The sequence below is a fragment of the Dendronephthya gigantea genome, unplaced genomic scaffold, assembly GCF_004324835.1.
Source record: "Dendronephthya gigantea isolate DGI-Jeju-01 unplaced genomic scaffold, DenGig_1.0 000000F, whole genome shotgun sequence".
Classification (NCBI taxonomy): Eukaryota; Metazoa; Cnidaria; class Anthozoa; order Malacalcyonacea; family Nephtheidae; genus Dendronephthya; species Dendronephthya gigantea.
In genome coordinates, this window is record NW_021163010.1 from 2236887 (window position 1) to 2251381 (window position 14495).

Here is a 14495-nt window from a genome sequence, read left to right on the forward strand (position 1 = left end):
GTGTTTCTTTCAATCTCTTTATGAATAATTTCGCGCCACATAGCTTTAATTAGACCGCGAGTACATTAGTGATTAAACCTTTCATTGCTTTCAGGCTGGGTAACAAAGGTTGGAAAATCACTATCCGATGGATAGCGCCATGCAACTTTCGTTCCGGCCCCGAGCTTGAAAACGAAAATGAGCTTGAAACCTTGAAAAGCAATAAAACTATACAGATTTAAATATTAGGGCTATGCTAGCTTATACCGAACAACAGCCATTGAAAAAAGCACTATCCGTGGACAGTGCATGCCATCCGTCTTTCATATACAACCGGTCCCAGCCTCCCCACCCCAAGGGCCGGCTTAATTATTATTGCCCATGAAAATACCAAACATACATGCCTTTTCCGAACTGTGTTTTCTGACCATGTAAACAGTGAATATTACGCAATTTTGGGATATTGTTGGCTAGGAAAAAATCAATCTCCAGAGGCCGGTTGTATAAAACTCTTAACTATAGTCTATCATAGTTAAATCGTAGTTAACTAGAAAATACACGATTCTGATTGGCCAATTCTGACACTAACTATAGTTAAAAGTTAACTACCTGGCTGGTTTATTTTTATTAACTAATAACTTCGTATCAACCGAGCGCAAGGTCCTTACCGAGAAATATCGGACCGAGGTCTTTTTGAACAGACCTAGCTCAAAGAGCGCGAGGTTTGTACAAAAAGATCGAGGTCCGATATTCCTCGGTAAAGACCGAGCAAGCGAGGTTAATAAAACGTTTATTATATTGCAAGAAATGCGTGAGTTCGTATTAGTGACCTGGTACGCATTTGATAAAAACAAAAAAAATATATTGAATTATTTAGTTTATCTAAACTGTCTGGAGACGTCTTATTAATTTCAAAAGCAATTAAATTTTCTCTTGAGCATTTCTTTGTGCCTTTTTCATTCAGAATTTCTCTGTTTTTCATCTCGTTCTCAGCCAATCGCTGAGCTCCATTTCACCGGAAGTGACGCTTGCCTTATAATAATGAAAATTATTAAAATTGATATTCATTAATACATATGTCTATAAAACAGAACTACAAATATTTATGCTCAGAAGAGGGAGGAGGCAAATTACCGCCGAATATAAAATTCTAAAATGTCATCATCGAGTAAGACATGCAATTGGGTTTATTTATAAGCTTTTAGGTACACCGCGAATATATGTATATCCCGATAATATACAGTGTGTCTTCAAAAAAGTACCTTTAACAACAAAAGAATGATTTCATTTGAGGCCGAGGGTACTTTTTTGAACGGTACATATAGGCGAATCCCAAAGAAAGGATGAAGCCGATGAACAATAGTTTTGCATGAACTGCAGTCAGTGATCATTAATTCTATTCAATATACTTCTGCGGGGAGCCAAATGTTTGTCATATTATACTGAAAACATCGATTTAATCTACGTTGTTGATCATCTCGCTCCTAACTCGCCAAAACTCGCTCAGGTATAAAAATCTTGGTATTTCAAAAATTTCATAGGTATATATGCCTGCTTGGTGAAGTCAAACAGGACTGAAGTTGGTCGCTATAAAGACTCGGCTATAATTCTTTGTTTATCTCCTCGACTTATACAAACACGGATCATCACCTAGACGGATCTGGCAAGACGAACATCCTGGAAAATTTTTCTACTCCACAGTCTGTGTTTTGTGGCTGCTGTTCTACAGAAAAATATACTTCTCTATTTTGAGACGAATTTCACTACTCAATTCCGTCCAAACGATACGTCACTGGTATAACAGATATTGTGTATTATGTAAGTTGTGTTTTGGCTTTTAATTAAGTTGCGTATTAGCCGTTCTTTATTGTTCTTCAGATTCAGTATCCAGCCCGAACCAAACCAAGGTGTTCATAGATTTAATTCACTACCCATGTGCAATAATATTTGATATACTAAAAGTAAGATTTACAATGCAAAAGTCAAAGATTGATATTTTGAATTTTGATTATCATGGAAAGGAGCATTGATTGCAACATAACGTCGTGTGCGCGACATATCGCGCGTGATCGCGCGGTTCCACGAAAGAACGCTAAAAGCATTGTGGGCACAGTTTTTTTTAAGGATATACAGTTGTGGAACTCGCAGGAATTCTTGTCCCGCATAGTTATGCGCACGCGCGAAGCACGTTTATATTCTTAAACTGTGTTGTGGGTAAAGCCGGTTTTCTACTAGCGATATTCTTCGCGCGAAGCGACTTTATTCCTTTGTATTTGAGCAATTTGTTCCAGATGGTTGCAGTTGAGAGCTCTGGAACAAAAGTAAAATGTCGCTTCGCGCGAAAAATATCGCTAGTGGAAAACCGGCTTAAGAAGCGCGCCTTTTCAAATTTTCTTCGCTATTGTGTAACGCGTCTTCACTGATGGCTGATATTTTATCGATTATTTTCAATACATACCTTTTAATATGGATCAAGAAACGACAAGTTTGTTCGAACAAATCGGTAAACAAGTCTTCTTATTTTGTATCAGTGTTGCGTATTACCTATATCAACTTCTACGAGAAGTCATCCATATTGCATGAACACTATCCGCGTCAGTAAATGCTTTCTTAAACGGTCGATTTTGGAAAATACGTGAAAGCATGTAACGTATATATGCACGACTGAATCGGATTGATCTTCAACGAAGAGTAAAGATGAGTATATTTCATTGAATAAATTCGTTTATACAACTAAACTGCGTGGTGCTTAGTTGTTTAGTCCAAGTCCATGATCCAAGAACAATTATAACATACCACAATTATATTTCTGAAAATGTTCGGTAGATTTGGGCTTCATCATTGCTTGACATGTGTGCTGTTTCTTTCCTTTATATTAATAAACGTTTATTACGTTCTACATTTTGAACCAACATTACGATAACTTGTCTTGAGACAACAAATCTTAAGCGGGAAAACAAAATCACAGCTATAGCCATGCACGCACTTCCTTGTAAGAATTGTTTTTCAAAATTTGCATGCAATCACTACTAGAATTAGTAAGCATATTGCCAGCGATCCTTTACACGCGCGTTCGTATATTTCTTTTTATTTCTTACCAGGCATGTATCAATTTTAGCCAATTTAATTCCATCTCGTGTTTGCGATTCAACTTAATTATTGGCATGCATGAAAGAAAAAATAATTAACACTTATTTACTGCGAACGAAGAAAACATTATGTTTTGTGGACCCGAGACCTGTCCATGTTTTCTGAGTTCTCAGTAAATAAGTTTTTTATGTTATTATATTATTTATTGCGTTCGACGAAGAACGCTTCCTAATCGTGACGTCATGGCTGGATGCCAGGTCGTTTTGAGATTTTTGTGTGGCATTTTTGCGTTTCTTTCGCCTGCAGGATTTCGTGTCGCTTCCTAATTTTACGCCCTACCCTATTTTGTTGTTGTTTAGGAGTTAGGACCGGGCAATTGGGCTTTCGTATTCGCCTGTTTCATTAAGAAGTTATAGGAATTATTTTGATTTTGAAGTGTTTGAAATATCAGTGAGGATTCTTATCAAAGCATCAGGAATCTATCTTGCAGTGTTTTAACGATGAGAAATCTGATTACCGAACGCACTTGCTACAATCTTTGATTATACTTCTAGTATATATTATAGTGACGAAATTTTGATGTCGCCAGCGCGACACCCTGCAGAGTGAGATAACGTGTTATCTCGTGGGAAATAACAACTTTTATCCATTTGAAATTATGTCTTTTATGAATAGATATTTCGTTGTTTACCTTGTAGTTTGGTTTTTCTTTGACAAGTGGTACGTTGTAGTTTGATTTTTACCAAACTACACGGTAAACAACGAAATATCTATTCATAAAAGACATAATTTCAAATGGATAAAAGTTGTTATTTCCCACGAGATAACACGTTATCTCACTCACCAGGGGGTCGCCCTGGCGAGATCAAAATTTCGTCACTCTCGCGTGATCCGCTCTCGACCAATGAAACGCTACGAAAACAAAACTAAGGCTGTATTCAAAAAGCTCACTCACACTCATACTCATTGAGTGTGACATATAAATTTCGTTAATGCTAATCAATGAGAAAGTTTTTTCTTAATAGATGGAAAGATATAAGGTAAATCACTGAAAATCAAGCCCCTATTCGGCTGGAAATACCGCCATTGAAACGTTATGAGCAGATTAAGATCTCCCACTCAATGAGTTTGAGTGTGAGTGAGCTTTTAGAATACAGGCGTTAGACAGGTAGTATACAATAACATCACTTATATACACGCTACTGTCAGTAACAACTATAATCTGAGAGATTAGACTAAATTTATTATTCTACGGGATCTGAGCATATGCAGGGACAGCAAACAACCGAACCGATTTACGGGATCAGGGCGGTAGCTAGACCGCTTAATTGGGGAGGGGGGTTATATTCATATATTCATGTTTATCTACCGCAGGAACAATAGCGTACAAAAGAAATCAGTCGGGCATAAGATGAATTCATGAATAACAACCCCCCCCCCCAATTAAGCTTCTAGCTACGGCCTTGTACTGGATACGCGAAAAATTCACCAACATGCATGATCATGCAATGTTCTTTCGACCAACACACCTAGGCCTAAGACTAAGACTCATTGGTAAGTAAAAACAATTTAAAATAACATAAATTAAAAGATATAAATAAATTGGATAGAATGGACGATTTTTTCTTTTTAATTGAAAATAATATACACGCAATGCCGAATGTTCGTGCAAAACGTGCGTGAAAATTGCTCTTGAAAATTAAATTATTTTATAATCAATATATATCATGCAGTGCATGCATGATGTGGTTATATTAATGCAGATTAATATTTGCACAAATAGTTGTTCCTATACACAAATATTATTATTCTCAACAGACCTAAGGCAAGTAAAATGAATATTGGTGGAATTATCGCCGGTTTCCTTGTGCTGCTATCTCTTGCATGGCATATCACATGCAAGGACACATATGACATTCCAGTTGCCATCAATGCTCTGATACAGGATCCCGACAAAGTAGACGAAACAGAAAAATTCTTTTATGATCAGGATAAAGACTTCTATTCTAAAGTCACACCATTTGATGTGGCTAAATCTTTAGAACTATCTGTTGAAGATACGATAAGCAAAAAAATCAAAATTGTTTTCCTAACGTTTGCCTCCTCTCATGTTGGAAATCCGTTGAGCCTGAAGGATCTAAAATACACAACAAAAAGCAACTGGTCTTATACGATAAGTGTGAAGAGCATCTTAAATGCATCGAATGGAGAACTCGTAGATATCAATGGGCAAACAGTTATTTCCAAAATACAAGAAAATGCTATGAAAGTTTTGGGAAAACGATATCAGTTTAAAAGTGATAACATTAGGAACAAGCTAGGGCTTGGAAAAATGGCCTACCTTGCAGCGGATGAGAAGATATGGATCAAAGTGGTTGGAATTATCGTTGAAAACGTGACTGCGGATAGAAATGAAGCTTTAAATTTGACAACGTGTTATTTAGCTGAGATGATTGGAAAAACGGTGTCCCAAATACAAAAATTCACATTGAACGAGGTTGACATGTACTTGTACAATACAACAAAGTTGTTGGAGAAGCTACCTGAGTATAGTGACAATGTAATAATACGTCTTTATCAAACATTTAATATTATGCCCACATTCCTGGCAAGAATTAGCAACACAGAATTGTCAAAGATAAACGCTATGATGATGAAAGACGTATTAAATCTCTTTACAAACAGTGTGCTAAAGTCTCTCCGGGTCAATGCAAATGAAATCAGTGAAAAAGATTCAAGTTTTGATCCAAAAATGCTTCTTTCTTGCACCGATAAATGGGAACCATTTAAAACCATAATCATATCAGAATCTTTCCAAAACTCTGCAGAAGCTATGTCAGTGGAGACTGATATCCTTTCAGCACTGATTAACATCTCATATTCGGATATTCAAGAGTTTACAATCACCGTAATGATGAATACACTAGAGACAGTTATAGATCCGTTATCACAACAAAAGGAATTGATGGAGGCTACCAATTTGTCTGCTATCCTTCAAGATCAAGGCTCGGACAAAATAAACACTCTGAATGAAAGTGTTTTTAACGTTATCTACAGTCGCACAAACTTCACCGAACACCAACTGGGAATTTTATATGAATGGACCTCAAACGATTATCTATTTTCCTCCATGTTTACTCTTGAAGAAACAAATGATGTATGCAAAATCAATACGCTTAACTATGTTCTTCTCGCCTTGGCACGCCTTACTGTAGGTCAGGACGGGGTTATTCCTTGTAAATCTTTCGAAATGCTGAGAGAAATTTGGAGAAGGAAGTCTTTGAACTATCTAGAATCAAAACATTCCAAACAAAAACAACTGTCATTACACTCCTCGATCTCTATGTTGGTCAATCAACTGACCGACGCGTCATTTGCGATTAACTACCGCGTGCTGAATGTGTCATCTGAAACTGAAAAACTTATCTCGCAGTTATCAATAAACAATATCACGGCAATCACAACATATTCAAGTTCATACCTAAAAACCAAGTCTTTTCAAGATATCATTGAAATCATTGTACATCTGAAGCGTAATGGCTCGTTTGATCGTGAAGTGGTTAGTCATTACATATTAACATCATTATTAACAACATCATTATTATTCACTCCATCGCGTATTTTAACAACAGAGGACAACTACCCAACAAGTACAAGCATTTCAACACGAACCTCCAATGCAATAGAAACAACAATCTTGCCCAGACAGACAGGAACAACAACACTAGCCACAGCAAATCTGAACACGTCCTTCATTTCAACTGCTAAAAGAAATATGCAGCCTACATCAAATTACAATATCTCGAATACACACAATTCACGTTTTCTGAAATCTACACTAGACCAAGGCAACTTCTTTAATAATTCAGAAGATACAACGAGCCTTACTTATTCAAAAATTTCCGCAACATCACACATTACAAATACCATCATGAGTCATCCAATTTCACCTTCAATAAGGTTTGCAAGTAACGCTACTATCAAAACATTTCAAACAAGTATTTCCATTTTAAAAGAATCAGTTTCTTTTTCGAGACCTTTGTCCCCAAGTTACTCTAGTGACACAACAGACAATCAAACCAGCGTTGCTCAAAATAGTTCAAAACATCGCCCAACGGAATATATGTCAACTACCCCAATTGCCACGAATTTATCTAGCAAACATTTACCAATAAATATCTTCAAAACAGTGACTGAAGACAGTGGTAATAAAAATGGAACTTCTTCAACAGACACAGTAGGTTTCATGACAAAACAAACAAACAAGGTCATTTCATCCAAGTACATTGCTACAAACGTTGCACGACTGTATTCAGTTACAACATGGAAGCTATCGACGAAAATAAATGCAACAGTTTACCCCACCTCGAATTATGTTACTGGAAGTAAAATGCACACGAACACATCACTGTTACACACGCTTTTACACACAAAAGAACATTCTTTATCAAAATTATCAAATAAATCAATTCAAAGTAACATAAGTGTGAGGCCAACGATTGGCGATGAATCTCTAAATTCGACATATGATTTCTCTTGTTATTCAGACACGTGGAAGAGAAAGTACCACGCTTTCCAGCGTACAATCGAGCACACTTCTCGCACCACCTATGTTACCTACTTCAACTCTTGTTATTGCCGACAAAATGTCACTCACAAAATATCCGTCAACAACAAGCATGTTCCCAACCAGCACTGCAGTAAACCAAGTTGCATACTCTTCAAACATTCCGTCCCATTCAACTGCACCAATTGAACCACGTGTCCAAAACTCCAGTCTGTACTTGTCAACCTCCGTTCTACCGGCATCACCGACCGGCATATCGACAACATTAATATCCAGCATATCGCTCGTTAAACCAACTACAACAAAGACTGAAACAATAACATCCAGCATTCAAAAATCAGGTGAGTACAAATTGAGTAAGAATAATCCTTTTAAATACAGCCAACATTGGCTAAAATAGGAGCCATACCATTTGCTCGTTTCGCCATATGCAAGAACGTAACATATTTTATCATTTCAGGCTCAAAGTGTCAACCCGAATGCAAAACTGGCGAATTGTGCATCTTAGATAACCAGAATACAGTCTCAATGACATGTAAAGGTAGGTTGATTTCCAATATATATAAAAGTTATCAATACCCACACATTTGAGGGAAATATTCTATACATAAACCAGATTCACATATTTTTTTCATTACGTTTCTCAACAGATGCAAAAAATCTAGAAGGAAGATTGAGGATCACAAGTGGCGCTAACTTTACTGTACAGTTGACGGATAAAACCTCGGAAGCTTTCAAGAAATTCTCAATTCAAGTTGAAATACTGGTAAGAATTTCTCGATATAATTTCATTTGGATCACATTCATGCATGTTAGCAGGTATATAAGGCATAAGGTGTAAGGCACAAGACATAAGGTGTCAATTATATACTAAAGATCATTCAAAGAACAAAACCACTTTTTAGCAATAGATAATTACAAAGTGTAGTAAAGGCCATGGGAATAATACATGTTTTCCCATGTATATCTTTCAAATATAGATCGATTCAATCTGCAAACGTTCTCAATACAAATCTACGTTTCTTGGTTCTGAGGTCTTACGATTTGAGTAAGTATTTGTACTAAATGTATTTCTGCATTTCATGGTTCAGTTATTATCAATGGATCCACATGCACTAAAAAAGAAAACTGACATACTCAAATTTCCCTGTAGGTCAGGAAGCATAATTGTGCATTACAAGCTATCATTTGATAGCAAATTAGACTTGTCAAGTTCTACTGTGGAGGATATCGAACAAGTGTTCAGAAATGCCCAGGATACTAATTTTACAATTGACAATAGCAGCATTGCTGTTGAAGGTACGTTGGCTTCGTAATGCTAAAAATTTCAACCAAGTCATTTTAATTTTACACAGTCATTTTATTCTTAATCCTCTCGTATAGATTATGACGAGTGTTCCACAGGAAAGGCAACGAAGTGTTATAAAACAGCTACGTGTAACAACACGCTGGGATCCTATGTATGTATCTGTCCTAAAGGTTCAACTGGGGATGGCAGTTCATGTCGAGGTAGGAGCGTAATACGTTAGAAGAAAACAAGAAAACAAGACATGTATGAGTGGCCTGGCTATATCGAGAAACAAACATGTTTGATAAACTAATCTGTATTTTTTTATATTTATTCTATCTTTTACAGTGGCCAATACGAGAAAACCAAACGACAAGGGTAAGTTAAAAGCCGTTGTGCCCATGTAGGTCTAATATACGCTTACATTTTACAGCTGCAATTCCTCACATAACTTTTGCATTCTATATCTCTAATATTTTATACATTTCTTTCGCCATAGAAGACGTACCGTGGATAATATATGTAGTTATCGCAATTATGGTTGTATTAATTATCTTCCTTATTGTCGTAATAATCTACTGTGAGAAGAAACATAAGAAGAAACAAAGGTAAACAATTTGTTTCCTTTTCCCGGTCATGCATGCACGTACAGAGAGAAATTACTGCACCAGTCTTGTGAAACATGATTCTAATAAATAAACATCTATAGCTACTGTACTACTACCACTTCTATGCCAGCACTGTACAGGACTATAGTAATATTCACAAAGCAGGGCTTTACCTTAGTGGTTAAATGAAGCTGTGAAACGTCATAATGGGTAAGATCGGTCTGTCGAACCACTTTACCATAAATTTCGCAAAACCAATTTTACACTATTACCAATAGATCGAGACAAAACTGACATTATTTGCCGATCTCCTGAACCAAGGCTTAGGTAGTCTTACTATAATTTCATAGACGTACGTACTGACCTTTTTAAAACGAGTAACTGAGCATAAATTCTTCAATACAGGCCTCAAGTTTTAGATTTTCACCATGGTGGAATCAACATGTATCCTCGATCAACGCCATATCTTGCACAGACACCAGAATCAGAAGCAGACCTTGCGGATGGCTTTGGTATTGTGAACAGACACGGCCCTCAACTCAACATGGTCACATTTAATCCAACCCCTGAAGACAAGAAAGAATTAGAATTGCAGAAATCGTAAAATACAGAAAAAAGGCGCATTATCTTAACTTTGGTGATTTGTGCGAGAAAATAGGCCATGAACAAAAACGGTTGCAGTGTAAATAAGCATGAATACTATTGCAATCATCAACATAGAAATATTGCAATCATCATAGAAATATATATAGCTACAAACAAGTCTTTGAAATGCACGTTAAACATAGCTGCAAGTACTTGCATTGCACTGGTTGACGTTCGCCGTGCTAATGTGCGGTCCTCTCTCCTAGGTTTTCCACTACCGACTCTGAGCAGAACACAACATTGAAATCGTGGATGCCTCAGGTTGCATCACTTGCATGACAAATTTTCAGTTATTACCGACTTTGGTTTTAATTACCCAATGCCTCTCCCATGCAAGGAGAGTCAAATTACATGTTCAATTTAATATTAGCCTGATAATCAGGCCCTTAGTTAAGATGAAAACAACCAGAAATCCGTCCTTGTGGGAATTAATATGTGCCTGCTATTAATGACGGCGACGTCATATTGACCATGTGAAACGGCCTCTGTATGCCGGCTTATAAGACTAGGACTGCGTGGTTGTTTAGAACAATAAACCGACAGTGTTTCCACAGAAATTATTCTTCAAAGAATTAGACACAAACATATTTATTTTTCCACTTTTGATCATGGCGAATATGCAAAAGTGCATGCAATTCATGCAGACAAGACTTTTTTTAACTTTTTTGTTCTATATGGTACAATAATGTAATTAAAAATTCCTTAAATAGAAAGTTTCCTGATAATTTCAGGTCATTATAGGTCTACTTCGGACTACACAACAAGGAAGGAAATACAGGCAGCATCTGGCTTTTATTCCGCATGTTAAAATATACATTGACGGTTTCTATTTATGTCCAGATGGACAATGATGTATACTGTACATATGATTGCGTTAAGGTTCAACTTTGGATGACATAAGGTAAAATATATTGATTTCTAATATACTTTGCTGGTAAACAAGTCTTCTCATCTTGCATTAGTGTTGCGTATTAACTATATCAACCTTTACGAGAATTCATGCCATATTGCATAAACACTATCAGCGTCTGTAAATGCTTTCTAAAACGGTCGATTTTGGAAAATACGTGAAAGCATGCAACGCATATATGCACGACTGAATCGGACTGGTCTTCAACGGAGAGAAAAGATGAGTATATTTCAATGATTATAAATTCGTTTATACAACTAAACTGCATGGTGCTTAATTGTTTAGTTGAACCAAACACAATTATATCATACCACAATTATATTTCTGAAAATGTTCGGTAGATTTGGGCTTCATCACCGCTTGACATGTGCTGTTTCTTTCCTTTATATTAATAAACGTTTATTACGTTCTATATTTTGAACCGACATTACGATAACTTGTCTTGAGACAACAAATCTTGCGGGGAACAAAATCACAGCTATAGCCATGCACGCACTTCCTTGTAAGAAATGTTTTTCAAAATTTGCATGCAATCACTACTAGAATTAGTAAGCATATTGCCAGCGATCCTTTACACGCGCGTTCGTATATTTCTTTTTATTTCTTACCAGGCATGTATCAATTTTAGCCAATTTAATCCCGTCTCGTGTTTGCGATTCAACTTATTGGCATACATGAAAGAAAAAATAATTAACACTTATTTACTGCGAACGAAGGAAACATTATGTTTTGTGGACCCGAGACCTGTCGATATTTCCCTCGGCTTCGCCTTGTGAAATATCGATGGTCGAGGATCCACAAAACATAATGTTTTCTGCGTTCTCAGTAAATAAGTTTTTTATGTTATATTATTTATTGCATTCGACGAAGAACGCTTCCTAATCGTGACGTCACGGCTGGATGCCAGGTCGTTTTGAGATTTTTGTGTGGCATTTTTGCGTTTCCTTCGCCTGCAGGATTTCGTGTCGCTTCCTAATTTCACGTGCTTTCCGTATTTTGTTGTTGTTTAGGAGTTAGGACCGGGCAATTGGGCTTTCGAATTCGCCTGTTTCATTAAGAAGTTATAGGAATTATTTTGATTTTGAAGTGTTTGAAATATCAGTGAGGATTCTTATCAAAGCATCAGGAATCTATCTTGCAGTTTTTAACGATGAGAAATCTGATTACCGAACGCACTTGCTACAATCTTTGATTATACTTCTAGTATATATTATAGTGACAAAATTTTGATGTCGCCAGCGCGACCCCCTGCAGAGTGAGATAACGTGTTATCTCGTGGGAAATAACAACTTTTATCTATTTGAAATTATGTCTTTTATGAATAGATATTTCGTTGTTTACCATGTAGTTTGGTTTTTCTTTGACAAGTGGTACCTTGTAGTTTGGTTTTTACCAAACTACACGGTAAACAACGAAATATCTATTCATAAAAGACATAATCTCAAATGGATAAAAGTTGTTATTTCCCACGAGATAACACGTTATCTCACTCAGCAGGGGGTCGCCCTGGCGACATCAAAATTTCGTCACTCTCGCGTGATTCGCTCTCGACCAATGAAACGCTACGAAAACAAAACTTAGACAAGTAGTATATAATAACATCACTTATATACACGCTACTGTCAGTAACAGCAATAATCTGAGAGATTATACTAAATTTATTATTCTACGGGATCTGAGCATATGCAGGGACAGCAGACAACCGAACCGATTTACGGGATCAGGGCGGTAGCTAGACCGCTTAATTGGGGGGGGGGGGGGTTATATTCATATATTCATGTTTATCTACCGCAGGAACAATAGCGTACAAAAGAAATCAGTCGGGCATAAGATGAATTCATGAATAACACCCCCCCCCCCCAATTAAGCTTCTAGCTACGGCCTTGTAAGAGATTCGCGAAAAAATCACCAGCATGCATGATCATGCAATGTTCTCTCGACCAACACACCTAGGCCTAAGGCTAAGATTCATTGGTAAGTAAAAACAATTTAAAATAACATAAATTAAAAGATATAAATAAATTGGATAGAATGGACGATTTTTTCTTTTTAATTGAAAATAATATACACGCAATGCCGAATGTTCGTGCAAAACGTGCGTGAAAATTGCTCTTGAAAATTAAATTATTTTTTAATCAATATATATCATGCAGTGCATGCATGATGTGGTTATATTAATGCAGATTAATATTTGCACAAATAGTTGTTCCTATACACAAATATTATTATTCTCAACAGACCTAAGGCAAGTAAAATGAATATTGGTGGAATTATCGCCGGTTTCCTTGTGCTGCTATCTCTTGCATGGCATATCACATGCAAGGACACATATGACATTCCAGTTGCCATCAATGCTCTGATACAGGATCCCTACAAAGTAGACGAAACAGAAAAATTCTTTTATAATCAGGATAAAGACTTCTATTCTAAAGTCACACCAATTGATGTGGCTAAAAATGCAGAAGAATCTGTTGAAGAAACGATAAGCAAAAAAATCAAAATTGTTTTCCTAACGTTTGCCTCCTCTCATGTTTCTAAGCCGGTGAACCTGAGTGATCTAAAATACCCAACAAAAAGCAACTGGTCTTATACGATAAGTGTGAAGAGCATCTTAAATGCATCGAATGGAGAACTCCTAGATATCAATGGGCAAACAGTTATTTCCAAAATACAAGAAAATGCTATGAAAGTTTTGGGAAAACGATATCAGTTTAAAAGTGATAACATTAGGAACAAACTAGGGCTTGGAAAAATGGCCTACCTTGCAGCGGATGAGAAGATATGGATCAAAGTGGTTGGAATTATCGTTGAAAACGTGATTGCGGATAGAAATGAAGCTTTAAATTTGACAACGTGTTATTTAGCTGAGATGATTGGAAAAACGGTGTCTCAAATACAAAAATTCACATTGAACGAGGTTGACATGTACTTGTACAATACAACAAAGTTGTTGGAGAAGCTACCTGAGTATAGTGAGAATGTAATAATACGTCTCTATCAAACATTTAACATTACCCCCACATTCCTGGCAAGAATTAGCAACACAGAATTGTCGAATATAAACGCTATGATGATGAAAGACGTATTAAATCTCTTTACAAACAGTGCGCTGAAGACTCTCCGGGTAAATGCAAATGAAATCAGTGAAAAAGATTCAAGTTTTGATCCAAAAATGCTTCTTTCTTGCACCCATAAATGGGAACCATTTAAAACCATAATCATCTCAGAATCTTTCCAAAACTCTGCAGAAGCTATGTCAGTGGAGACTGATATCCTTTCAGCACTGATTAACATCTCATATTCGGATATTCAAGAGTTTACAATCACCGTAATGATGAATACACTAGAGACAGTTATAGATCCGTTATCACAACAAAAGGAATTGATGGAGGCTACCAATTTGTCTGC

At 36.6% G+C, this 14495-nt stretch overlaps 1 protein-coding gene across 1 annotated transcript; it reads left to right on the top strand.

The window, feature by feature from the left end:
• Positions 1 to 1512: 1512 nt before the first annotated feature.
• On the top strand, positions 1513 to 11061 carry LOC114521100. The gene is made up of 11 exons (XM_028541520.1): positions 1513 to 1797; positions 4888 to 6628; positions 7617 to 7977; positions 8097 to 8177; positions 8287 to 8402; positions 8617 to 8684; positions 8790 to 8935; positions 9020 to 9145; positions 9273 to 9302; positions 9424 to 9532; positions 9938 to 11061. Exons 2-11 carry the CDS (start codon positions 4904 to 4906, stop codon positions 10134 to 10136), a joined length of 2961 nt encoding a protein of 986 aa, XP_028397321.1. The 5' UTR covers positions 1513 to 1797; positions 4888 to 4903; the 3' UTR covers positions 10137 to 11061.
• Positions 11062 to 14495: the final 3434 nt, after the last annotated feature.

Bases quoted from the DNA above. Each gene is read 5' to 3' on its own strand.
- LOC114521100 (XM_028541520.1), top strand. From the start codon at position 4,904: ATGAATATTGGTGGAATTATCGCCGGTTTCCTTGTGCTGCTATCTCTT. The intron at 8,685-8,789 runs GTAAGTATTTGT...ATTTCCCTGTAG, and splicing joins TCTGAGGTCTTACGATTTGA to GTCAGGAAGCATAATTGTGC. The intron at 8,936-9,019 runs GTACGTTGGCTT...CCTCTCGTATAG, and splicing joins TAGCAGCATTGCTGTTGAAG to ATTATGACGAGTGTTCCACA.